We start from the raw sequence: 27,305 nt of genomic DNA on the forward strand, positions 1-27,305 counted from the left end.
ATTTTTCAATGCCACAACATCTATTATTTACAACACAAATACTTGTATACTTTTATATTTATTTCACATATCAATAGGTACCTATTATATTCATCGACAGTTGCGTTAGATACATATTTCATACTAAAATTACCTAAGACAAGGAGACTAGTTCACAATTATTGTAAAACCTTCACATCTTTAGTACTTCGCAATAATTGATAGACAAACATATTTCAGTAAAGTATATTATAATATTATTACAGTTATCTTATCCCACAATGTAACTACCTATCTCTAAACAATGATATATTTTGTAATTGAATCAATTATCGATGAAAGCAGCGTAGCAGATAGCATTACGATCTGTTAATAAAAACATCAGTGGAATATTACTTCACGTGGGACTAGTTTGTCCTAGTTTTATTGTTTATGCGTCAGGATGTACTGTATCTGCCCTTATTGATAAAGCATAGTTCTATGTCAATAACAAATATATTAAAGAGGACAGCTATTGTAAAGAATAAATGCGATAGTACTATACATACTACGTTTGAGTACCTATTTGAATATCGCTATTAACCTTAATTTAAAAGTTAATTAACTAAAACAAAAATTAAAAAAAAATTGGTAAAAGGGAAATTATCATAAATTATTTTCTGATAATGTAGTTACATTTTAACAAAAATTTAAAAAAACACACACACAGTTAACAATAAGAAGACTTTAGGGACATTCAATTTCACTTAATAAAAGCCAATAAATATTTAATATCTTTTACTTGCATGGGCAAATATTTTGTGGAGCTTACAACACTAAAATTCTTGCACTTTCACGTCTTTTACAGATTATTTTAGATTAAGACATAGTTGATAGCAAAGAGTATAGTAACCTATGTTGATAGAGAACATAAAAAATGTTTAGATTACAGAATACTATCTATAGTATCTATATTTATGTAGTCTATGACATGACAATTGACAGTTGATATCATTGCAGGATTCAATTCAAAATATTTGTTAATTTTAAATCTTCTATAATAAATATACATCCTAGCCGTTAGTTAAGGTAACTGAGCTTGTTATAGTTACTTCTTTTTGTTTTGAAGTTCAGTCATATGAATTTTATTGTGATATTGTCTGGTCCGGCGGGCATTTGGTTATGTTTTTAATATGGTTTATTTATAATTATTTATCACTAAACAGCAATTTTTTTTATCAGTTATTTTATTCAAGTTTTAATTAATTATTATTCACGCTTCTATAGTGTAGGACGTAATATAGATTTTTTAATTGTTCAACAACTTACCCCTTTATTTTTTAAATCAACTTGTTTGGTTATTGTTACGATCTACTTTGTTAGTCGATCAAAAGAAGCATAAATATCAATTTGTCTTATATTATCTTATTGTCTTATTGAAACGTTAAGTATTGATAATACTTGCAAATATTATATGCAAAGAATAAACTGAACTATTTCCTGTGCTACAGATAAACGGCATGTGTCATAACCTACTTAGCGGAGCCCAGTGAACCACATTCCACACAAATGCCTAAATGGCTACCAATAAACAAACTGTTCCAGATACGCATAACCACATGTGTAGCTTCAATCCTATGTCTCATAGCTCTCATACAATTCTTTGCCAGCTATGGACAGTACAACTACAGTCATCTGCCAAGAGAACACATATATAACAACCTTTACATAAATGTAAATCCTCACTTAGTAGTGAAAAAGTCAATACCAGAATGTAAATATGAAGAAGTACTGCAGAGTACTAAATCCTTATCAAGTTGGGAAGTACCAAAGGTGTCTGATAAATTCTCAGTGAAAGACTTGATGAATGGTAGTTATGCTCCAGAGACCTGTAACCCACTGTTTAGTGTTGCGATACTAGTCACTTATAGAAATAGACAGAGTCAATTAGATGTGTTTCTGCCGTATATACATAATTTTCTGAGAAAACAAAATATACACTACAAGTAAGTTTTTGTTAGTAATTACTAATTGTTTTTAAAACGAATCCTGTTATTAATTGTTTAATTTTTTGTATAATTTATATTATATATTTAATTATTTAACTGATTTACAGGATATTTTTAGTGGAGCAACAAGACAACAAAGCCTGGAATAAAGGGATGCTCTATAATATTGGAGTTAAATATGCAATAGCTGAAAAATTTCCTTGCCTCATCCTTCATGATGTAGACCTTCTTCCACTTGACGAGGGCAATCTGTATGCATGTCTGAAGCAGCCACGGCATATTAGTGCTAGTATTGATAAGTTCAGATATGTTTTGACATATAAATCCCTGGTTGGAGGAGTGTTGGCGATACGGGCGGATCAGTATGTGGAACTCAATGGCTTCTCAAATAGGTTCACAGGGTGGGGTGGAGAAGATGACGATTTTGCTGCCAGAATAGCTGCACATAAACTGGACATTCTAAGGCAAAGTTCTATAAAGTTTTTATACATTAGCATAACCATAAAATATTCAAGTATTAATTTTATGAACTTATTGTATATTTTTTTAACTTCAAGCCAATAATTTACTTTCCAGGTTTCCTCCAGAACTATCCAGATACACAATGATAGTTCACCCACAGGAAGCTAAAAATACTCAGAGGCACAATATTATGGATGAAAATAAGAAGGGTATGAACAAAGATGGCTATGATTCTGTGGAATATGCAACAGTTAGTGTTAAAACACACAGATTGTTCACCATGATAGGAGTTAAGTTATGATCCTACATTTGACCTGTCTCATAACCAAACATAGACTGTAAGCAATAATAATAATATATTAATAAGTAATTATATGAAGTAATCGCTAAGAACTAGGAATGGTTGTAAATTATATTTCTGTTGTCACTCATTGAACTTAAGTTTTCCATTTAATATTTCATTAGATGAAATGTTCTCACTGTTAATATTAATTAATAATAATATTTTTATATTTCAGTAATTATTTATTAGGTCTACTAGGGAAAAGTAGTAACTTTATGGAACAAAGTATTTATATAGTGAGTACTATTAGTTTGTTGATCTCCACTTTTTAGTATGTACAATCAGTCTTTTTTATTATTTTTACTATAAGTACCAAAATGTAGTTTTAGCTACATTTAATTTAATCTTACTGAACAAGGAGCTCCAAAAGAATATGGTTGTAATGGTGGAGTTAGACAGACTGACAGTGTGATAAGTACTGATAAGATTCAAAAGGAGAGAAGATAATTTTCATTTTCAATACTCTTTATAGCTCAATCTATATATAAAGAAACTATAGTTGATACAAGCATTCTTACTCATTAACGCCTTTTGTTCATTTAATAGTTGCATAATGGTCAGTATATCATTTATAGCATATTACTTATAGAATTTAAGTATTAATACTTTGTCATAAGTGTGTGTAGTTATTTTTAACTATTAAATGTTGAAATTAATTACCTTACAGTTTTAACATGTAATAAAAGTATCTCGGTATGATGAGAAATTTATTTTTTGTTTCACATTCTTATCTAAAAAAATAGTGGGTTAGTTTTTAAAGGCCCCTACTACAACAGGCACTCTTATATTTCAGTTTTAATTTGAATTACAATGAGTAGGTATTTAATGGAGTCCAAAGCCTGAAAAATGAATTACTAATAAATACTAAACAAAACAAAAGGTACAAGAAACATTAATCAATTTACAATTATAATAAAAGTAGTTAACAGCACCAAAAGGCACATAATAGGTACTATATACTTCTAGAAAGTATGTAACATGTATTCTTCCATTTCTCCCCAGCTAGGCCCTGCGGCCACGCTCACGGGCAACGTTATCGGCATCCCACACACGTGGCCGACGCCCTCCATTGCTGATTTTATTGTAGCTGTCAATGTTTATGATTATCAGCTAGTTATCGAGTAGCAAACATACTTTTTATTTATTATCTATGTCATATAAGCAAAACAATTGTCGGTCCCACAAACAATTGCAACCACCGGAAATCGAGTACGGAATGCCGACTCAATGTAATGCCACTGCGCATCCGCGCAGCCTTGACTCACTAACAGACAACAGAATATAGTGCTATTATTTATGCATCAAGTTAGGGGAAGACATTTGTTTTGGGAATGGGGTTACTTTTTTCGGACTTCACTTATTTCGGAGACTACATTTGCCTACTTCGCCATCGAATTCTTTGCACCTCATTAGATAGGTCAAAACAAAAATCATGGACTATTATATAAGCTGATAAGGTATGCCCTATGTATATGTACACGTGTGGTTGTTTAAACTTGCAAATTTCTATGTTTACATTGAATAAAAACCACCTGCAGCTCTCTCCAAATCTTGATGTTCTACCTCCCACACGAGCTCGTCATGTATCTGCAGTAGCAGATGGCCTCTTATGGGCGGTTTGGCTGTTCGCATCCTCTCCGCAGTCTCTACCATGGCCATTTTGCACAAATCTGCTGCTGTACCTGACATAAGTAAGTTTGAACCTAAGTGCTGTCGTTTTTGGAACCTAGGAATAGGGAAGAAAGAAATTTTGAAAAAAAAAACTATATTCTACCCGGGCGTAACTTCTTTCTAGTTATGAGGACGTTATGAGTAATAAATACCATAATTGTTAATCAAAATCTCAACCAGACAAATACTTGTTTTATAAGGATTGCAGGAGCCACCAAACCTACGGTAAAAAAACTGTTTCTCAGATATATTTAAATCAGCCTAAATTCATTGAAACAAATTTCAACGTGAAAAACAACAGGTACTTGTTTCAAGGCCTGGGGAGCAACACTAGCGCGCGAAGGTCAATTATGCCATATTGTGAAGCGAGTGTATATGTATATTGTGAAGGTAGTAGAACCCTTTGTGGTTCGGCTCCGGTGGCACCACTGTGTTCCGTTTTGAAGGGTGTGGTTAAGGGAGACACTTTTCCGAGGCGTTCCAGCTTAGTCCTCAGGGGTAGCGGCGCATCTGTGGCCGACCTCAGGTAGGAATATCTAATCCTATCTGGGGTTGATTACAGATGTATACGGGCGGCAGGAGCCACTTACCACCAGGTGGACTGCATACTCATCTGCTACTCCTATATTATAAAAAATACAGCATGAAATCATACCCTGTACAATAAAGTTGACCGCCTGGCGCTCAGCGTGTGCCTTGAGCGCTGCGTCAGCGCTGGCGATGTCGCGGAAGGCGCGCAGGCGGCCGCGCGGCGTGGCCAGCCGGCCGCCGCGCCGCCCGCACTCGCTCACCACCGCGCGACCGAAACTCTTCAGCGAGGGGAACGTTCCTGCACGTACTTATCATGTAAATATTCAATCATCACCTTTTTTCAGACATTTATATGTTGTAAGAGAGACCCGGGCCCAGCAGTGATACTTAAAAAGCTGACTTAATACTTCAAATTGATTCCACCTTTTCAACTTTATAAAAGCAGTTCTAAATACAGCTGTGGTCTGATTTGGAGGTTCTGGTAAGTTAGATACGCTTAAACGAGGTGTTCAATTTTGTCCTCAGGGGTAACAACGGAGCCGTAACCGAACTCCGATAGGACTGCAGTCCTATTTTGCGTCCTATAGGAGGCGACCTCAGGTAGGAATATCTAATCCTATCTGGGGTTGATTACAAATGCCCATGGGCGGCAGTAGCCACTTACCATCAGGCGGACTGCATGCTCGTCTGCTATTCCTATATCATAAAAAATATATATATTACGAGTCTGAAAGTCTAGCAATTCCCTCATTTATCCTTACTATTGAAACTGGACGTGATAGACAGCGCTTGATCGTAACTAACGTTGAGGATCTCCATGAGCTTCCTCGTGCCTGCCCCATACAAACTGGCATAGACAATTCGTTTTGTTCGCTCGCGGTCTTCGCTTGAAACCTCTTCAGCGGATTTGTTGAGCCTAAAAATATTGTAAAAACCAAGAATACTTATGACAATAGAACAAATTCCAGTGACGTATTCATAGAAAGCTGCAAATCCCAAATAAGCTTAATTCACTAGGAAATGTGAAGCAGAAATTGTAGTTATTACAGTGAAAAGTATCGAACAACTTACCACTTTGCAGCCAGTACACGAAATAAATCAGGACTGCTTAAAGCATCAAGAAGACTAGTATCAGCTGCTGCATACGCGAATACTCTACACTCGATGTGCTTGAAGTCAGCTGCCAACATTGTGTGACCCTCCCTTGGTATATAAACTGAACGAAAGTTTAGGATCTGGTTCTCTGGAAATTGAGGAGTTACATGAAACTGTACCGTCTAAACTCTAAAGAATTCCCGAATAGTGATCCTCTGTATTATCTCAAGAACGTAATTGTTAATATGAGTTCTAGCGTTGGTGTACTAGCTTACAAGCTGCGGAATGGCTTAGAAGCCTTAAAGAATGCTTAGAGGTACATAGCATTCTGACAAGAATACATCGTGCAGAAGCACATTAGGTATAGTACTTTTCTAGTATACCTATAATACACCAAGATTTCTTCGTATCAAAGAATATTAAAAATAAGATTTTTCCCAAATACCAGTTAAGGTTCCTTCATCATTACTGTCAGTCGGAAATAACACAAGATTGAAAGGTGCCTTCGGAATAGCCTGAAGATTGGGATTGTTGGATGCAATACGACCAGTCGCAGCTGCCGTTTGTACCCTATTATGTACATCATAAATTTATCTATCAGTAGTACTTTTATAAAAATAAATACAAATTTAAAAAAATAATATAGTTTATTCGTTTCTATAATAATGATCGATAAATGTTGAACTTAGTGATCTTACCATGTAGGCTTCACAATTCCCTCTTTTACCTGATGAGATATACCGGCGAGGAAGGTTGCATGCGCTTTGTGAAGATGTCGATATTCCAGGATCAATTTTGGAAGCGAATGGACTGATATCAGGCTGCGTAACTGTAAGTTTTGTTTTAAATAACTTGAAAAGGCTAACTATATGTATCTAATTTATGTTTTTCAGAAGCAATTACTTATCGTTCCACTACCATACCATTATTAAAAGTAACATACCATTATTACAAGTCCAACGAGCACAAATTAATTAAAAAAAATAAACAAGATATTAACTGATTGTTTACCATACTTTCCGAAGTAGACTTCTCGCCCTTGCTCAAGGTCTCCCTAATCTTAACGTTGCCCTTGGTGTCGAGATGCAGCTCCTCGTACAGGATGGTGCGCACCTGCAGCGCGGAGTTCACCTGGAAGGCGCGACCAGCTGCCTTGTGGCAAGCCTGCTCCGTCGCCTTCATCCTCGTTAACAAAGTGCCCTCCATCCACTTTAAGCGTTGTGTATCTACGCGTACACCTCGCCGTTCCATGTCTGATTTGAAGACTTCTATTATAGTCGGTACCTATTTCAAGCTATGGATTCGTAGCCTAACGACAACGAAGTAATGAATGATTCGAAGATTACCTGCAATTATAGGTAGTACCCGCATTTCAATTTCCGTAAACACTTTCCAAAGCTCTTTGTCTATGAGCAGGGTCCTCAGTTTCACGAAGCTTTCTCCCAGCATGGTGAGGTACCACGCACACTTCTGCAGTACACATTCTGTAGCTATAGTGTACTCTGGTGCAAAACACAACAGCTTCTGAAGATTCGCGAACGTTTCTGGGGGATTATCCGGATCTAATAGATTTCCACCAATCTGAGAACATGTGTTATTTTTGAGGCTTTACATTCACTATTTCATATAATTGTACGTGTAGATCTTAAATAAAATAACGTTGTTATTACCATACCATTCAGGTTATTATTACCTGTGTGTCTAAAATTTTAGTATTGTGGATATCCATGTTATGTTGTGATGTGAAATACTTAAGTAAGTTTTTACCATCATAACTGATGATAATGTTTTTATCAATTATGTTCTTCATCGTGTTGCTAAAAGTTTAAAATTAGAATTATAGTTCATGTACTTCGACTGTAATAATTTTATCGTTGATTAAAAATATATTTAATACCTGTCTTATAAAATATTTTGTCTTTAATTAATAAATATTTACCTAAATAATTTATAATCACCATTCCAATAATAAATCGTGTTGGTTATTTGAAACATCACGCCTTCCACGATACATGTATCTTCTGTATATTGACTATTGAGTTCACAGAAACCATTGCTACATAGAACATATAAAACGTTTATTCATTATCTTTATAACTATTAAGTATCTCTTTTCTTAAACAATGTTTACCTAAAAGTTAATATCATATCAATTTCTTCGTCTTTAGCAATGTTTAAAGTATTTTCGTATTCCTCTAAATTATCGGATGTTATACGTATAATATTGTAATTTATATCTTTTACTGGTACTTGAGATTTTATTGGTGCTACAAATTTGGCCTTGTGTTTTTTATCTTTAGTTATATTTCGAATAATTACATCATCAGCGGGAATTTTATGTTTTTCAGAATCTTCGGATGCATTTTTTGGCTTTCCAAACTTCATTACACCGCCTTTATTTGTTAATTGTGCTTGAACAGTCTTCTTGCTATTTTTCTTGTTCAATTTCTTTCCATTAGATGATTCTTTTATTTCCGCGTCATTAATTAGTGGGTTTTGGGATTCTTCTAAATTTTCAAAGTCTTCAGGATTTACGTCATTAAGCCAATTTTTCACTGTTTTCGTATATTTCTGTTTCCGAAATGAGTTTATTGTTTGTTCACTTCCTGCTTTCTTTACCTTCTTGGCCGTAGAATTCATATTTTTAGGAGAACGATGGCGCTTTGGTTTAACTCTTTTAATAATGTCTAAGTTTCTAGGTATATCATCTTGAATTATGTCACGAGACAGTAAGTAATTTATATTTTCCCCTACAGGATGAACTAATTCACACCTTGCTTCAATATTTTCATGTACTGGTAACTTTTCTAGCATTTCTGAAATACGATTCCCGTTAGAATTTATTGTTGAATTTTCTTGAGGTTTAATTTTACGCATATTTTTTGGTATTCCGTTATTATTTTTATTAAAAATTGAATTATTTTCATAATCATCCTCACCTCGAAGAGAATTATCAGTTTCCTTCACTTGTTTTTCAGGATTAAGACTAATGTCTGTGTCCAAAATACTTAAGTCTTGTAATAATTGTCTGTCAAATATATCATCCCATTCTATGTTGTGTTTATATGCCACCTGAATATTATCCCGATCATTTCCACCTCCACTTTCTTCTGGTCTATGTGGAGCAGTTTCTTGATTATCAACATCAATGAAATTTTGCCTTTCTATATAAGAGGGTATATTATATATAGGCGCTACATTTTCATCTACTGTCCGTAATAATCTATCAGAGGTTGGAATATTCAAGCTAGAATTTCTGTTGTCTGTATTCGGAAATTTATTGTTATATGCATCATTATTACGAGGATTATGGGAAATCGCATTGCTTTCACATATTATAATAGGTGGTGGAGTTATGTAGGAGTCTCCAAAGCTAAAAATAAATGCTTATTTAAACATCAGTATATAATTTAAGATATCGTTCGAAACGCCACTTTGAATTTACAATAAATCGATACTACTTCTGCCCGCCTCCTGAGTTCATCAAAAGTGCTTCGTTATAAAGTTTATGTATTATTGCTCTGATTTTTCATAACAAATCACAGGATCCTAACCTAGTCTAACCGCATAGGAAATTATTAGGAGGATACAAAAAAACTATTAATAATCGATATGTAGTTCATAAATGATAGTAAAACTTACGTTAAAACTCGTTTATTCTGACCATGAAACCGATCTCGATTGACCACTACGATGTCGTTACATTTGTCTCCTGAATTATAATAATTAAAGACATTATTAACTGTATTATAGACACAAAATTAACATTTATATACTTTTCTTTAAAAAGTCATGTCATTTGATTGTAGTGTTGTTTTGATTATAATAATTATTATTAGATAAATACATTATTTTATAGGTACTCACTTTCATCTAAATTCTTAATTAAGTTTCCCAAAACTTTTCTACCAAACACTGACAAATAACGTTCATATTTCTGATAGTTAACATTTCTACCATTGCTCATTTTTATAAGGTGAATTATAGATATGTGTTAAGGATATTGGCTAAAAAGCGTTATAAAACATATATATCACGCGGTGATTTGAGTTGAGTTAGTGAGGTGAGTAGATTAAATTTGGCGCCAATTTATATTTTTTTCGTTTCATTCCTCATACCCATGGTAACAAGGTAATCACTACGATATTACTAGTACAATAAAAACACTTTTATTATACTAGTAATATTTTATTTGGTATTAACACTTATTAATTTTTTCTCGAATTAAAAGAACATTTTTGTTGGTTAGTTAATTTTCAATACATATTTTTTTATAGTCCTTGAATATTAAATAATACACTGGGAACACAATAATCGAGACGTCTTTAATAAAATGTCAGTAAATGACATTGACGGTTGACAAGTTGACAGCTTTCAATGATTTCATCAAGGATTATTAGAAAATATCGAAATCCAGGCGAGAGGGAAGGATTGTTAGTAACTTTGTTATATCGAACATGTAATAATATTTAATGTTATTGCCGGACGTTCGAATTAGAGAGATGGCACTGAACGTGGAAAGTTGCGATAGCCTTTCGCCCGACGAGGAGCCCAAGTTGAAATACGACAGAATGGGGAACGACGTTCAAAACATTTTGCTGAACGACGCAGTGAGTTGTATTTGCGTGCACACGAAGTTTATTTGCCTGGGCACGCAGTGGGGCGTCATCCACCTGCTGGACCACGAGGGAAACACGGTGCCGATATCGCAAGAGAAGAATCAGAGAGACCTGCAGGCCCATGCGATCGCAGTCAACAAGATCTCTGTGGACTTGAACGGAGACTACATCGCCAGCTGCTCGGACGACGGGAAGGTGCTGGTGTACGGCCTATACTCCGACGACAACACCCACAACTTGATCCTGGGGAGAGTGGTCAAGTCTGTTGCTTTAGATCCCCACTACTTCAAATCTGGCTCTGGTAGACGATTCCTAACAGGTAAATTATGGATGTAAATTAAAAACAATCCAAATATTTGTATCAATTAAAAACAAGCTAACTTAATGGATACAATGTTTTGTTAGCATTTCTACAAGATTGCTTATGATTTATAATATTTTCTTTGTTCTTACATAGTATTAAAATAATATAATATCAAGTAATTATTGAAATTCCTCTAATTTTATCTATTTTAACTTATTTTAAAGTTGAATCAAACAAATAATACAAATTATTTCTAATTTACATTTTTAAAATTTCATGATTTTAAATAAAAAATAACCCATTTAAAATTGCCATGTGAGGCATGATTCTCAAAACACTGGTGGGGTTTCTTTGTTGCAATCATTGAATCTTGAATTTCTGGTTTAATTTTGACTGAAAAAAATGTACGAATTGTTTTAGAATAATTTTCCACTTTGTATTGGTACACATAACAAATTTTGAGCAGAGCCATATTTATAATGAATATCCAATATTAATTATTGTGTATTAATTATGAGTTCATTATTATTTATATATCAATATGCCTACATATGACATTACTCATGTTTAAATTATTTAGCTTAGACAATCATACTGAAAAACACAAACAATATTACTATGAATCATATTCATTTGACATGCATGCAAACAAATGTAGTAAGTTAAATTCAAATAAATGTCAGATTTCATTCTGTGAATTCAAAATATAGTAAATTAATAATGAAACTTTGTTTTTAACTCAAGTAATTCTTTATTTATAAAAAAATACATCGGTACATTCATTGTAAAAATATAATCCTTAAAATTAATTATAAATTGATCTCATTGATCATTACCCGTACATTATGTTGGACTCCAAAGGCACTACTGCCATACCTATTTGTGCCTAACAACAGCATTGTTAAGGTCTGCTGGTTTAAAGGGTGAACTAAGGACTTTATGAGATGTTCCAACTTAGTTGTCAAGGATAATAGAGTATCTACGGCCAACCTCACGTTCCATGTGAATGGAACTCCTGTTCTATCTGGGCTTGAATTCTGGTGTCCATGTGTCATAGTAAAATGTACTTTTTGCATTTTTTATGTTACTTCAATGTGATGAAAATATTCAGTAGTTAGACTTGAGATGTAGAGTTTGAGTATGTATTAAAGTCTGTGGGTATATGATGGATGATATTGCAAATTGTAACATTCATATATACTCATATTATATACATTCAAAAATAATTCTGTAAAGAATCTACTTTGAATAAAATATTTTGGTATTATGACACAACGCAACAAAACAATGTATTTTCTTATTGTGTCTAAATGAACCTGTTCAATTCCCAGCTAGAAATATAGATTTTGTTTAAAATCAAATTATACAGTTTTAGTATTTGTCAAAATCAAGCCCATTTAGCATTTTTCGCAAATCATAAAAGTATTGAATTAGGTAATTTGAACTGCATAATGAGTGTTAATGGTGTATTATTTCTATAAATGTAAGCATTATTAACCTGACTTAAATTAGGTTCCAAGACTCACTATTATTTTTAACTGAAACATGTCCATAACTAAATATAATGATAGAATGCCTCTTTTAACTCATTTTTGTGGAAGTGAAAGACATCTTCCCTATATTCTTATTTCATATATATTTCAGGTGACAACAAGCTGACACTATACGAGAAGACTTTCCTGAACCGTTTGCGAAGCACTGTGCTATGTGAATGTGAAGGGTACGTTCAGGCCATGGCCTGGCACGACCGATTCGTAGCCTGGGCCTGCGAAGTCGGGGTACGCGTCTACGATCTCGTGGCGAGATGTTCCCTCGGTCTAATTCAGTGGGAAAAAAGTCCAAACAGGTCCATTGAAGATTATCGCTGCAATCTACTATGGTCAGCTCCTAAAACACTCATGATCGGATGGGTTGACACTATTCGAATATGCGTTATACGTAAACGAAGCCAAATTGAACTGCAAACCCGAGATGTTACTGAATATCTTGTCGATCCGGTACACACTTTTCAAACTGACTATTACATCAGTGGACTTGGGCCACTTGACGATCAGCTTGTATTACTCGGCGTACCAAAGGAATGCGATGCTGAGACAGGAAAGGCGCAAAGACCCGTGCTCTCTGTCGCCGATTACAAAGACTGTGAATTTTGTGAAGTTTCAACTGATAGTTTAAGTGTTCGCGGCTACGAAGAATATTCCTGCAATGATTATTATTTAGATATGCTCATAGAGGAGAGTAGGTTCTTTATAGTTTCTCCAAAAGACATTATCGTTGCTGGTCCTTACGACATCGACGACAGAGTGAACTGGCTCACTGAACATGGACGATTCGAAAAGGCCATGGCGGTGTTGGAGGAAATCGGTGGAAAGACTTCAAAACATTCTGTAGTAACTGTTGGTGTGCAATATTTAGATCATTTGTTATCTGAACAACTATTTGAGGAAGCCGCTATATTGTGTGCAAGGATATGCAAGAATGATAAAGTATTATGGGAAAAACAAATTATGAAGTTTGACAATGTTAAACAGCTCAGAGCAATCAGTTCGTATGTTCCCCGAAACCCGGACCAAGCCTTAAGTTCGCACATCTACGAATTAATATTTTACGAATACCTGAGAGTAGATCCTCAGGGATTTTTAAAATTGGTTACGGAGTGGGATCCGGCTCTTTACAAAACAGGAGTTATAGTCAAAAAAGTTTTGGAACACTTATTAACAACAAAAGTTGACCAAAATATATACTTGGAAGCTTTGGCACTCCTCTACTGTTATCAGAAAAAGTACGATAAAGCGTTGACTACGTATTTAAAACTTCAACACAAAGACGTATTCTCAATAATCACGAAACACGACATGCACTCAGTAATATATGACAAAATCCTAGACTTAATGAATCTGGACTGTGATAAGGCTATTTCAGTGCTCCTTGATAAAAAGAAAGTTCCGGTAGAGGTTGTCGAAAAGCAATTAGAAAATCATGACTTATATCTCTTCAAGTATTTAGACGCATACAGCAAAATCGAACCTACTGGGCGTTACCACGGAAAGCTTGTTAGACTTTACGCGAAGTACGCGAGACAAAATCTCTTGCCATTCTTAAAATGTAGCGACAATTACCCAATACAAGAAGCCCTTGACGTGTGTCAAAGCAACGAATTTTATCCTGAGATGGTGTTCCTCCTTGGGCGTATAGGTAATACACGAGAAGCCCTCCAAATCATAATAGAAAAGCTAGACGACATTAACCAAGCGATCAACTTTTGTCAGGAGCACAATGACAAGGAACTCTGGACCGATCTCATTAAACAAACGGTAGACAAACCCGAATGCGTCACGCTTCTTCTCAAACGTATTGGCAACTATGTGGACCCGCGGATGTTGATCCAGAACATCCAGTCGGGGTGCGAGATAAAAGATCTGAAGGAGTCACTAGCGAAAATGATGTGCGATTACTATCTACAACTGTCGGTTCAGGAAGCTTGTAAAGTGATAACTCTACGAAATTATTTCGATTTGCACGAAAAGTTGATCATAGGACAACAGCGCGGCATATCAGTGACGGACGAATTTTTGTGCTGTGTTTGTCAAAGGCGGATCATAATAAAGGACCTTTCCAATGCATCCGACCTAATAGTGTACAACTGTAGACATTCGTTTCACATAGAGTGCCTGCCGGACAGAGTGGAGTGCGCCAGCTGTTGCGTCTGTAGCGCTGTAAAAATGTGATTGCCATAATTGCTCAATGTACCAATAATATAGATAGGACTACTTTTAAAAGTTAATATTTTTCCATGTAAACAGTAACTGTATTAATTAGGAATATTTTTACATATAAACAGTAAATATATCGATTGTAATAATTAATTTGCTAATTAAAATTCACCTCGTTTATTTATTACGTTATCACTAATGGTGCTTTTGTATTGCGGTGGCTTGTATTATTTTTCCTTGTTTGTTAACTTAAATGAAATTATTGAATACTAATCCAAATGTATGTAGTTTTTTTACACAAATGTAATAACTTTCATGGTAATGATAATGTAAATCAGCTTCTAATAAAAATGTCTACACTGTCTAGATTTTTTCATATTTTGCCTCGTCATATTACCTAACGAGCTTTTGCCCGCGGCTTCGCTCGCGTTACGAAGTAATATTTTCATCCCCTATTTTATCCCCTTGGTGGTAGAATTGATCAAAATCCTTTCTTAGCGGATGCCTACGTCATAACATCTACCTGCATACCAAATTTCAGCCCGATCCATCCAGTGGTTTGGGCTGTGCGTTGATAGATCACTATGTCAGTCAGTCACCTTTAATTTATATATATTAAGATTTTCATTAAATATCTTTAAACAGATAGACAACGTAAGTAGGGTTTGAGCACACACCATAACGCTATTCCAATGTGGATAGTGTGGGAATCACGGGTTAGTGTGCCTAGCGAAGCACGGAAGCACGCATGATACGCACATAAGGTCACCATGCGGCTTCGCCTGATATTGTTTAACTTAGGAGATCTGTTATAATATAAATACAGCGTCGTAGAGCCTAAAGTTCATGAGCATCCTTGACAAAATTGCTTTTTGATTGGTGGTTCATCTGATTGTAGTACTATCTGATGCGCAAAGGTTTGCGGGTTCAAATTCCGGCCAGACAGATATCTTAGTGATGAACTTAGATATCTGTACTGGGTCTGCATGTTTGTTTATTTGTCTTTGTGTGTATTTATAGCATCCACAACACAGGGACTACTAGTGTGGCGGCTGTGGGCATAAAAATGTTTCTTATCTACTTTCCTGAATAGACTTCTCCACCTAAAAATAACAGACTTAATTCTTAAACAAAATATTGACACAAAACTCTACAATAACATTAGGAGAGCCGAACATCGTGCGATATTATAAAAATGCTATAGGTATGGGTCATTTAAATTAATTTAGTATTCGTATGCTCAATGTCATTTAGACAAGGATAAAGCACTTGCAATTTATAAAATTTTGACTATCCGCGTGGCGGAGCGGTCTTCATACCGGTCTAACGCGCTGAGGGTCCCGGGTTCGATCCCTGGCCAGACAGAAATCATGACTTAACTTCCAAACCAATTGTCATGCAATTTTGTCCATACGTTGCCAAGAGCACAGAATACCTATACTCCTAACGTGGGTCAAGAGTCCAGAAAAGGGGATTGGGTACCTTTTACCTCGAAAAATGTACAGTATCAGAGGATAGGTGAAACAACTATCACCATCGACCTCTTTCTGAGCGCGAGCGAAGCCGCGGGCAAAAGCCAATTATAGTATAAGTTAAATAAATATGAACTTTTTATTTCATCTACACTAATATTATAAAGAGGAAAACTTTGTTTGTTTGGTTGTAATGAATAGGCTCAAAAACTACTGGACCGATTTTTTTTTTCATCATTCGAAAGCTACATTATCCACGAGTAACAGGCTATATTTTATATGAAATATATTTGATAAATAGATTTTGAGGTGGTACAAAGTTTGCCGGGTCAGCTAGTTCAAAATAAAATGATAAGATTTTAATCATATTATAGTAGGGACATTCCCGAATCAGCTCCGTTCTACGTGTTTTACTTTTATTACATCATTGATGTAGAGTTATTCATGTCTGATAGATTATTATAGTTAATATTTTACAAAACTAATTTATTTTTATAATTGGTGTACATTTTGTGATTTTATAATAACTCGGAACGTAAAATGTTAATAGCAAAAAGTTTTTTATAGAACTCGTAAAAGAGCTCGTTCAATACAATTAAATATTTCTTACATTGATACAAATAAATTAATAAGTTTGTTTAAAATCATGTATTTTTGTTATCTGGAATATTATTAATTTATTTATATCTCTTATTATCAAATCGATGCTCGCTCCATGTCTAGTTTATTTGCATTAAAAAGTATATACTTAGATAACTCACATTTTTATTTCAATAATAAATAATAATAATATTATGTGGAAAGATTACTTATCTTTTACAAGAAAATATCGTACAATCAGATGACCGGACCGAATGATAACATTTATCAATGAACGAGACGTACTACCGTAGTACGGAACATGGATTTATTGTTTATTCCCATGTGGTGTTGAAAAATGGACGCGCACATGATTCTGTGAAGTTTTGAAAATGTTTTCCTCCAGTGTTTACATGCGTTGAACATTCAAAATCGGTGACATTTCTTACAAGTGTTGGGTGAAAATGACAGAAATGCCTCCTTATCTCGCGGTCAACGATGAGGAGAATAAGAGTGAACAGACTGACAGTGATTCCTCGGACTTGGAAGACGATCAGCCCCTGAGCTTCGATAAGCCGAGACACAACGAGCCCATCAAGGGCGCCGAGCGCGAGGAGCACTCGTGGAGGGTGAAGGAGAAGGTAAGACCCGCTTCTCCCGCCGTGCACCTGCATTCGCAACTGCGTAGGCCACTGCACGCAAGGCATATTATGTTAATAACAAACACACATGGGCGCACTAACATACTATATTTTGCCTAATACCATGTAAATGAACCTCTAATTCATGCGTTTGCATAGTGCAGGCCTTGCATTCAGAGTTGCTTTTATAATTTTAACAACAAATCTCAAAATAAAATTTTATTTTCGAAATGACTTAATCAAAGTTAAAGCGAATAATTTGTTAAGATAATATCTGAAGATCTATTGTAAAGTGTACAAAGTTATTTCTACCACATAAGGTACATTTTTATTGCTTTAAAAATATAAGTATATAATACCATAAATATTGTAAATAGTCTCCATTAATTTGAGGCGACCCCTTATAAAACTAAATGTACAGCGGAACATGTATGCTGCAGTGAAAAAAATTGGGTTTTATACAATGGATTTCATTAATGTGTAATGGTTCGTACTTCACTAATTAGCCGCATGTAATGACACATTATTTGATAGATGGTAGAACCAGAATGGTTCATCAGCGGTACCAACACCACATCTATTTGTAGTGGGATGAAGTTCTATGTTTTTTTTTATATAATATAGGAATAGCAGAAGAGCATGCAGTCCATTTGATGGTAAGTGGCTACTGCCGCCCATGGACATCTGTAATCAACCCCAAATAGGATTAGATATTCCTACCTCAGGTCGGCCACAAATGCGCCGCTACCCCTGAGGACTAAGCTGGAACGCCTCGGAAAAGTCTGTCTCCCTTACCACACCCTTCAAATCGGAACACAGCAGCACCTAACACTGCTGTTAACATTAGGTAGAAACAGGTGTGGCGGTGGTGCCGCTAGAGTCGAATTACAAAGGGTTCTACCACCTTCAAAACAAACTTCTGTTTAGGTAGACATGTGTGGATGCCGTCACACTTTAAAAGGAGGTGATCACATTAAATACAAATTAATTCACTTTTATGTATTTTTGTTGAGGGCAACATATTGTCATAAAAGAAAGAAAAAAAGAGAGAAATATTTATTTGTAAATAATACTACAACTTTATATGGCATAAATAATAGAAAATATCATGGCATAAATAATAGACATTCTCAAATCAGAACATTGCTGCAGTAAAATTTAACAAAAGGGCCCACACAAGGGTAAAATATGTCATAGTTTAAAAATATTATGCCATTGTATGTTGATAGCATTTGATAAAGTGGCCGATGTTCTTCTATGTTTGTTCGAACAATGCAGCTTTTACTTGCAGGTGCACAAAATGAAGCAGACCAAATGGTCTTCAGAAAAATTCACGGACAATACTTACATTCCAATCTCATACAGTTGTATTTAAAGACTTCAATGTATAAATTAAGATCATACCTTTCTTACATTGGCAAATCAAGAAATTACAGACTAAATTTTTTTTTTCGTAGTAACCGATTTTTGAATCTTAGCCAAGTTACTTCAATATCTGTCGTGGGACTTATGGTATTTTTAGCTGTAATCCCTGACACATTTTGAATCTTTGAACTTCATGGTAGCAAGAATGCCATTTAAAAAACCCTGATAAAACTCCAAATTATTCCATAGCATTGTTATAGGTTGATGATTTCAATTTAGTAAGTCTCTTGAATATACTGTGTGCTATAGGTGTAATCATTCCATTTATTTATTTTCTGTTGTTATAGTATAAAACACATTGTGTGGCGCTCGTGCTGTGCTTAAATGTGGGGGTGGACCCTCCAGATGTTGTGAAGACCCAGCCGTGTGCACGGCTTGAATGTTGGATTGGTTTGTATGATTTTACATATTGTTGATTAAGTATCTTAAAGAGTTAAATTTTATTTTAGGTTTTTTCAAAATGATTGTGAAATTAAAACACTATTAATTGTTTCAAAAAGTTTCTCATGTTAAGCATGTTTCTTCATCGCAACTAATATTTTTTTATTTGTGCCACAGATCCAAATTCGCTATCTCAAACCAAGGCACTGGAAACCATAGGACATGCTCTCCAATCCCAGTATGAGCGATGGCAGCCCCGAGCACGCTACAAGCAGTCGCTGGACCCCACCAGTGATGAGGTACTGAACACTGAATCTGGCTGGTATTGTAAGCCACTACAGTTTTTACAAATTGTTACTGAGGCTAAAGATAAGTAGATTGGTGTTGTGTTGGTGGTTGGTGTCAATATTGTCCCAAATACTGTTAAAATTTTAATATTTAATGAACAATTCTGAAATGATAAGACAAATTTAGTTGAGGATTGTACTCTGCCTTGAGTCTGATTTAATCTGCGAGGGTAGGAAGTTGATGTGTGATGTGTTGATCATAAAGATTTAGTATTTATACATTTGCATCAACAAGATTGTTAATCAATACCTGCTAATCCAATTAGATTGATTTATGATTGCATGTTTCTAAATCATTAAATACCAATGTCTAAGTGGTAGTTGGAATTGGACATAAGTCATTTAGAGTGGATCATAAGGGTGGCATTAGAATTATCATAGTCCTATTTCGATTTGATAATAGATGTTGATGGGCTATAATAGTTAGTTAACTTTAAATGGTATGTAATATACATTGTACATAGTATTTTTATATCAAGCATTATAATATATTGGATGCCATGTAGGTCTGAGTCGTCAGAAGTGGTAACGCATCTGTGATCAGCTTCAGGTAGAACCTGTTCTATATAGAATTGAGGATATATGTTAAAAGGCGGCAGTGTCCGATTACCATCATTTTATAATAAAAGAAAAATCATATAAGAACATTGCACTCCTATTCTTGTGAGAGGGCCACAAATGTTAAACATGATTTAATTAAAACAATACAAATATTCATAAGTTAACACAGTTTAGAATCATGACTACCATCTTATTTGAGGCAGAGTATGGGCAACATAGCAAGTTTAGGAGCGGTGGTGTAGGTGTTGGTTTGAATTAGCTAATTGGGAGGTGCGGCGGCCGGCCTTGTGCTAATTACGCGCCGGCCTCGTATCCCACTTTAATTTTTTTGAACGTTTTATTGTGCTTGAGTTGATGTGCGAAATTATAAACAATGTCATATTTCTGTTATAATATATCCACCAGTTTTGTTGTCATACATAGTATGATAATAATGTGATAACAAAATTAGTGATTACTCCTATTGGTCTTCAGAATGAGACAAAATTCTTGAATACAGAAAGGAAAATCGTATTTTTTATCGTATTTTTCGTATATTGACTTGAATAATAGTCAATAATACATTCCTACATAATTATTTACTGTGCATATTTATCTCCAGATACCTATATCATTGCTAATATTAAATTATACTTCAATGATTATAATTTTCATAATATTTCCTTAGATAAGTTTTTTTTTACATGAGACTTTACTTGGTCTAGATTAAGAAACTGTGCTGTTCGCTGCGCCGCAACGCCAAGGAGGAGCGCGTGCTGTTCCACTACAATGGTCATGGCGTGCCCAAGCCCACCTCGCAGGGAGAGATATGGGTGTTCAACAGAGTAATTATATCTATAATCATTATTTTATAGAATATACATAGCATATACATTTTGCCGATTTTTTAAGTACCTTAAATATGTAGTAACAATCACAAAGCTTAATAAGTTTCGGTTACATTCGAATTTTCCAGGTATGGAATTTCTAATATAATTTCTGAGTTAATGAAATGAGATGAAAAGGATTTGAATTTTTGAATCGAAGTCTGTATTATTATTAAGTTAACTATCATTTTAACACTATGAGGACGCGTACTATCAGAAGTCTGTATATTGTTTTGTATGAAATTAATGGCTAACATCGGACTTATTCTCAATCTTATTCCGAGAGAAGTATCTGTAATACTTCTCACAGATTTAATTAAGATAAATCTAGCAGTGGAACTTAAATGAGTTGTGATGATTTTAGGCCTACACGCAGTACATCCCGCTGTCGATGTACGACCTGCAGACGTGGATGGGCGCGCCGTCGCTGTACGTGTACGACTGCTCCAACGCCGGCGTCATCGTCGACAACTTCCGACAGTTCGCCGAGCAGCACGAGCGGGACTATGAGGTATGTTGTACTCATGCTGATAAAACACGCGATTTCAATTCTAATTTCCAATCCGAAAAATTACTTTGTAACGACTAAATTCCTTGAAACTATGCTGTTGATTGACATACCCTACCGACAGACTCTTTTAAACATGAACTAATTTGAAAATGAAAGTGAAAAGCAACTTTAGGCCATAGATTCGCAGCAGTCCATTACCAACATATTGTATTAAGGTATATATTTTGAATTCTATGTTTGTACTAGCTTCCTTCCTGAATAGCATACATGCACATGCAATAATAAAATATAGTATTAACTATTTAAATGGATTTGCTACGACCCGCGTAGCCGAGTTAAGCTTAATCCCCAGCCAGAAAGATATCTGAATGTTGAATTTTGTTAACTATTCTAAAACTAGATGTGTGTAATCATTTTTGTGTGCGTTCATGAAGCAATATAGAAAATAGTAGTGTAGAGCTGCGCTTGGAAAACATATTTTTAATATGTCAGCTATTTATTTCATACCAATACATTAATAACTTGTTACGTCAGACGCAGTCGAGGGCGGCGGAGGGCGGCGCGGCGGCGGGCGCGGCGGTGTCGTACCGCAACTGCATCCAGCTGGCGGCGTGCGCGGCGGGCCAGAGCCTGCCGCTGTCGCCGGAGCTGCCCGCGGACCTGTTCACCGCGTGCCTCACCACGCCCGTCAAGATGGCCATGAAGTGGTTCGTGCTGCGCAGCCGCGTGCGCGTCGCGCCCACCGACCTGCTCGACCTCATCGACAAGTCAGTACCACGACACTCTTGTCTTCACTTCGGACTCTGTCGTATACACAAATACATATTAAATACCATTAATCTTAATTTATTAACTCAATCATTAATCTTAGACCATTAATTTAACAAGTTATAACTGATATCGATGTTTGGGAGCTTTTTTTAATTATTTCTTAATTATATTATTTTCATATACATACCTCATACCAAATCATAAATCAAATCAAATCATTTTTTTTATTCAAAATAGAATAATCTTTACAGAACACTTTTTGAATGTTGATATAACTACCACCACTTCACAAGGTGTTTCGTTATGGAGAAGAAGCGGCGAAATAAACTCCATAACACACATCTTTTTAAAAAGATAAATGTTTCATACACTGACGCTTAACCTAGTGGTACATGTGGAGCTGAGGCTACTTCAGGCCACACCGTTTTATCAGTCAAATAATCACTCAGCCTATAGTACGCTTTTTTACATAGCGTTTGTTTAATGACAAGTTTAAACTCTTTTTTTCTGTGAGATTCAAGATGTGGTCGGGTATTTTATTGTAGTAGCGAATACATTTATCCATGAAAGATCTAGCCACCTTATATAGCATAATATAATAGCGTCATGTCTATGTAGATGATTAAAGTATTTTCAGCATTATTATAACATAATTATTAAAATATTGGTTTTTCTCTCTAAAAGTCATGCTTTTTTCATATATATCAGTTCTTTTCAATTTTTTAACCTATCTCTATTTATTTCACTTCATCAGATATACTCCTTATGTATTATAAAAAACATAAAACTTTATTTGTCATTTACCTGTGATCCAGAATCCCCGGGCAGGTGACGGACCGTCGCACGATGCTGGGCGAGTTGAACTGGATCTTCACGGCGATCACGGACACGATCGCGTGGAGCTCGCTCCCCTCCGATCTCTTCCAGCAGCTGTTCCGCGCGGACCTGCTTACCGCGAGCCTCTGTCGGAACTTCCTGCTCGCTGACAGGATCATGAGGTATATTATAACATTTCTTGTAATATAGAAGTAACCGCATACGTAGTTCTTAACTACGTAGCCTTTTAAGAATGATTGAATGAAATAAATGAATGAATGAAATGTTTCTCTTTTATCACTTCTATTCATTCAGAGCACAGAAATATTTAACACTGGTGTTATAAGGCAGAAATATGATGTATTTCTAATAAAGTATTTTATTTGGTTATTTTAAATTTTGTGTTATTGTTTCTTAAATACATTTTGATATTTCCAAAAAAATCTGTACAGTACAATAAATAGAAAATTTATATATAGTTCTGAAGTAATGTGTTTCTTTGATATTTTTTTACATTGTGTTTATGCGCTCTCTCAGCATATTAACGTGTAATGTACCGCGATGCAGGTCGTACAACTGCACGCCGGTGTCTAGCCCCGCGCTGCCGTCGCTGGCGCGCCACTCGCTGTGGGCGGCCTGGGAGCACACGCTGGACGTGGCGCTCGCGCAGCTGCCCGCGCTGCACGCCGACCGCGCGCCGCCCTACGCGCACTCGCCCTTCTTCCGCGACCAGCTCACCGCCTTCCGCCTCTGGCTCGACCTCGGCAACTGTGAGCGCACGCACGCACGACCGGACACACACAGTGGCACCCCGCACACACATACACACACACGCCCCCCACATACAGTGGCACTCATTACCGTTATAACCGTAAAATAGCCAGACTTGCAAATACACAGCAGCGGGACCCACAAAAAAATTACATATAGCGGTATAAAATATGTTTATAGAAACAAAATACTGTTTAATATGGCCATATGGTCATCAGTATCTTTACAACATGTAGATACTCCACAAGTACAGACAAACAGACGCGTATACTAGTTTATAAAAAGTTATTGACATATACTTCCAAGTGTAAGTCAAAGGATTAACATCTGTATTTATAGGCGGCGTTAACATATTCGTCACAGTTCGCCAAGTTATTCGTCGAATTGTTTGCGATAAATGAGGCATAAAAATTTGCTACTTAACATACACTAAATTATTCAGAACAAATGCGTATTGTGTACTAAGCCGTGCCGACCGTCCCCTTGGGCAGGGTCCGCGTCGCGGCCGCCGCCCGACCAGCTGCCGATGGTGCTGCAGGTGCTGCTGAGCACGCTGCACCGCGTGCGCGCGCTGCAGATCCTCTGCCGCTTCCTGGCGCTCGGCGCCTGGGCGGTCAAGGCCGTGCTCGCCGTCGGCATCTTCCCATACATGCTCAAGCTGCTGCAGGCCTCCGCGCACGACCTGCGCGCCTCCATGGTCTACATATGGGCCAAGATTATTGCGGTCGATCCAGTAAGTTTATTAAGAATTTAGTGAGTTTCCCTAAGAATTAAATAATAGTATTAGAAAGAATTTCATTGTACTTTTTATGCGATCTTTTATGGGGTTTAAAACCATATTCAAAATTTTTATTTTTTTTTAATTTTACAGAGTTGCCAAGTGGATCTGGTGAATGCTAAAGGTCACAAATATTTCCTCGCAATTCTACAGGATCCTACTGTCGATGTTAGTATTTATTTTTGTTTTTAGAATTCGATTATTTTACTTATGTTTTAATTTATTTATCTGTTTGCTAATATTTATTTTTTGTATTTAAGGTGGAACATAGAACATTAGCAGCTTTTGTGTTAGCTGGCATTGTGGATAACTATCCCGCGGGCCAGGAGGCCGCGCTACAAGTATGTATTATATTTAATAAATAAAAGTTAATAACGGCTATCGCATATTTTGAGGCTAACAGAAATATTATTATGTAATTTTGTTGATTATTCTATTTTTGAATATAGTTAATGGACAGGACGTAAATTCTAAAAGATTCTAATAGTAATGGACATAATTAAGTTTTTACTGTGGAATACGTATATATCGTAATTAATTCGGCAAAATTGCTATGTGAAACGAGGTGATGTATCTAATAACGGCGTCGTATCGTCAGGGCTCGATGATCTCGCTGTGCCTGGAGCAGCTGAGCGGCGAGGGCGGCGCGGGGGGCGGGGAGGCGCGCGGCGAGGCGGCGCTGCGCGTGTGGGCGTGCGTGGCACTCGCGCGGCTGTGGCGCGGCTACGACGCGGCGCGCTGGGCCGGCGTGCGCGACCTGGCGCACGAGAAGCTGTACGCGCTGCTCCGGCACGGCGCCGCTGAGGTACGTGCGGCGCGGGGGCGGGCGGGGCGCTGGCGCGGCTGTGGCGCGGCTACGACGCGGCGCGCTTTTATTTTATTTTATAGAGATTAAAAACATTAAAGATCCCGATGTATTTCTGACTAAGCATATTTTTGATTTGCTTATCCTATCATTTTAAACAAAATACTGATGAAACGTCGCTTAAACAAGCAACCTAAGTGCCAAAGTTTGGAACTTAAACGCTCGCATACCCAAGAGACAAGTTAAAGCTTGGCACTCAGCGTTTATTATTCTGTCCACAGGTGCGTGCGGCGTGCGCGGCGGCGCTGGGCGCGTTCGTGGCGGCGGGCGGCGCGGCGCCGCGCACGGAGCACGCCAACGCGCTGGACCAGCAGGTGGCCGTGCACCTCGCCGCTCGCCTGCCCAAGGACGCCGCGCCGCTCGTGCGGCAGGAGATACTCGCTGGTACACACCACACATTTACCTTAAACGACATGTGTCAATTATATTGTAAGGCCGTTTGTCCACCGCCACCGTCACCGAGCCGATACCGAGAACGAGATTATTTCGGATCTACTTTAATGTAACGTGACGGCGATAGATTGTCCACCGCGACCGATATCGTCGGTTAAGTTTGTTCGAGCTGTCACGCATGTGACGGCAGTGTATGGACAAGTTCAAACGTGTTTTATATTGTCGGCACGTCGGCTCGTCAAAATCTCGATGCCGATCTAGTGGTCACGTCGATGTACTCGAAATGTCGGTGGCCGGGATGATGGTGCTCAGATGACGGACGTGCGGTGGACAAGCGGCTATAGTAAAAGTATGTACGCTACTTCGGTGCCGTCATTAATTATCGGTATTGGCTCGTGACGGTGGCGGTGGACAAACGGCGTAAGGTTGTTTCCTATATTATATAATTAATATTGTGATTGCAGCGCTGCAGTGGCTGGTGTTGATATTCGAGCAACATTTTATCGCCGTGTGCAAACAGGAGAGACTGAGAAAAAGTGATAAGTAAGTTGCGTTAACTTATAATTTGTAATAAAAATCCATATCCAAGGAACATCCAGACGATTGTATATATAAACCGTGCGGATTCCTCAGGGAGGGTCGCCCGGAGCAGCCCGGCCGCTGGGCGGTGGACCCCGGGCAGGACGCGCTGGGCGCCGCGCCGCCCGGCCCGCGCCCCGCCGCGCGCGGCGCCTCGCCCGCCGCGCTGCCCACCATCGGTACCACACCTCACACGGCTACACCTAACTCCCCCATCGCTAGCTTAGTATCCTGCTCCCTGCTACATAATATAAACACGATGTTCAACTAAAAAATATAATGTGACACATTTACAACGTATGTAACAGACATGTATAGATTATATTATAATAATTTTTCATCGGTAGATATAGTGGATATTACTGTAATAATTTTATATATGTCTTAATTATTAAGTTCTCATCTAAGTGCTTATGTAAAATAAAGTGTTTTTCGTAAAATAATTTTAATAACAATAAATATTTTTTACAGGGTTTGGTTCAGTGTACATGAAGATATGGAGCACGCTGTGTGCGATGGCGAAGGAGCCGCATCCGCAGCTGGCGCAGATGGCCAATGACATCATTAGTTATATATCCAATCAGGTATATCTATTTCTTTAGTTACATTATCTTTCTAGTATGTAGTAGTATTGTTCTTAATTTATGAAGGTTTTTGATTAGCTGGTTATTTTGTTTCAATGTACCTAAGAAATTCTCTAAATTAGTAAAATTTTCAAGGAATTATATAAAACCGTGTTTTTACTGAAAAATATTTTGAACTTCATTTTGTGTTTGCTTGTATGAAGTACCAAGTGAATAATAAGGTACTTTAATATTAATTACAATCTAACTTAATTTAAGAC

General features: G+C 36.7%; 4 protein-coding genes across 5 annotated transcripts in view; 3 read left to right on the forward strand and 1 right to left on the reverse strand.

Moving 5' to 3' along the window:
• The first annotated feature begins 882 nt into the window (after positions 1 to 882).
• LOC140744583 (beta-1,4-N-acetylgalactosaminyltransferase bre-4) lies at positions 883 to 3,482 on the forward strand. The gene is made up of 4 exons (XM_073076231.1): positions 883 to 1,047; positions 1,470 to 1,964; positions 2,075 to 2,431; positions 2,544 to 3,482. The coding sequence occupies exons 2-4, from the start codon at positions 1,528 to 1,530 to the stop codon at positions 2,728 to 2,730; spliced, it is 981 nt and encodes a 326-aa protein (XP_072932332.1). The 5' UTR covers positions 883 to 1,047; positions 1,470 to 1,527; the 3' UTR covers positions 2,731 to 3,482.
• Positions 3,483 to 3,734: 252 nt separating this feature from the next.
• On the reverse strand, positions 3,735 to 10,191 carry LOC140744216 (DNA polymerase theta). Its single transcript, XM_073075730.1, has 14 exons — positions 10,188 to 10,191; positions 9,712 to 9,781; positions 8,201 to 9,442; positions 8,009 to 8,125; positions 7,763 to 7,886; positions 7,416 to 7,650; positions 7,081 to 7,322; positions 6,768 to 6,898; positions 6,515 to 6,639; positions 6,046 to 6,217; positions 5,736 to 5,890; positions 5,099 to 5,272; positions 4,305 to 4,454; positions 3,735 to 3,859 (listed from the first exon to the last, which is right to left on the reverse strand). The coding sequence occupies exons 1-14, from the start codon at positions 10,189 to 10,191 to the stop codon at positions 3,735 to 3,737; spliced, it is 3,066 nt and encodes a 1,021-aa protein (XP_072931831.1).
• Positions 10,192 to 10,410: 219 nt separating this feature from the next.
• lt (vacuolar protein sorting-associated protein light) lies at positions 10,411 to 15,068 on the forward strand. The gene is made up of 2 exons (XM_073076232.1): positions 10,411 to 11,007; positions 12,637 to 15,068. The coding sequence occupies exons 1-2, from the start codon at positions 10,542 to 10,544 to the stop codon at positions 14,718 to 14,720; spliced, it is 2,550 nt and encodes an 849-aa protein (XP_072932333.1). The 5' UTR covers positions 10,411 to 10,541; the 3' UTR covers positions 14,721 to 15,068.
• A 1,939-nt stretch (positions 15,069 to 17,007) lies between these two features.
• raptor (regulatory associated protein of MTOR complex 1) overlaps positions 17,008 to 27,305 on the forward strand; it is a 28,022-nt gene continuing 17,724 nt past the window's right edge. Inside the window, exons 1-16 of one of the 2 annotated variants that reach the window (XM_073076233.1) lie at positions 17,008 to 17,397; positions 19,110 to 19,212; positions 19,381 to 19,502; positions 20,816 to 20,935; positions 21,342 to 21,488; positions 22,023 to 22,255; positions 23,075 to 23,257; positions 23,643 to 23,845; positions 24,338 to 24,579; positions 24,718 to 24,792; positions 24,885 to 24,965; positions 25,223 to 25,429; positions 25,711 to 25,873; positions 26,347 to 26,425; positions 26,516 to 26,640; positions 26,933 to 27,045. In XM_073076233.1, coding sequence (XP_072932334.1) covers positions 17,221 to 17,397; positions 19,110 to 19,212; positions 19,381 to 19,502; positions 20,816 to 20,935; positions 21,342 to 21,488; positions 22,023 to 22,255; positions 23,075 to 23,257; positions 23,643 to 23,845; positions 24,338 to 24,579; positions 24,718 to 24,792; positions 24,885 to 24,965; positions 25,223 to 25,429; positions 25,711 to 25,873; positions 26,347 to 26,425; positions 26,516 to 26,640; positions 26,933 to 27,045 — 2,373 coding nt within the window. In that variant the 5' untranslated portion in view covers positions 17,008 to 17,220. The remainder of the gene's footprint in view (positions 17,398 to 19,109; positions 19,213 to 19,380; positions 19,503 to 20,815; positions 20,936 to 21,341; positions 21,489 to 22,022; positions 22,256 to 23,074; positions 23,258 to 23,642; positions 23,846 to 24,337; positions 24,580 to 24,717; positions 24,793 to 24,884; positions 24,966 to 25,222; positions 25,430 to 25,710; positions 25,874 to 26,346; positions 26,426 to 26,515; positions 26,641 to 26,932; positions 27,046 to 27,305) is intronic. The other variant, XM_073076234.1, reaches the window with a different exon arrangement.

The sequence above is a fragment of the Epargyreus clarus genome, unplaced genomic scaffold, assembly GCF_041222505.1.
Source record: "Epargyreus clarus isolate Ecla_fem2 unplaced genomic scaffold, WU_Ecla_fem_2.2 ptg000008l, whole genome shotgun sequence".
Lineage (NCBI taxonomy): Eukaryota > Metazoa > Arthropoda > Insecta > Lepidoptera > Hesperiidae > Epargyreus > Epargyreus clarus.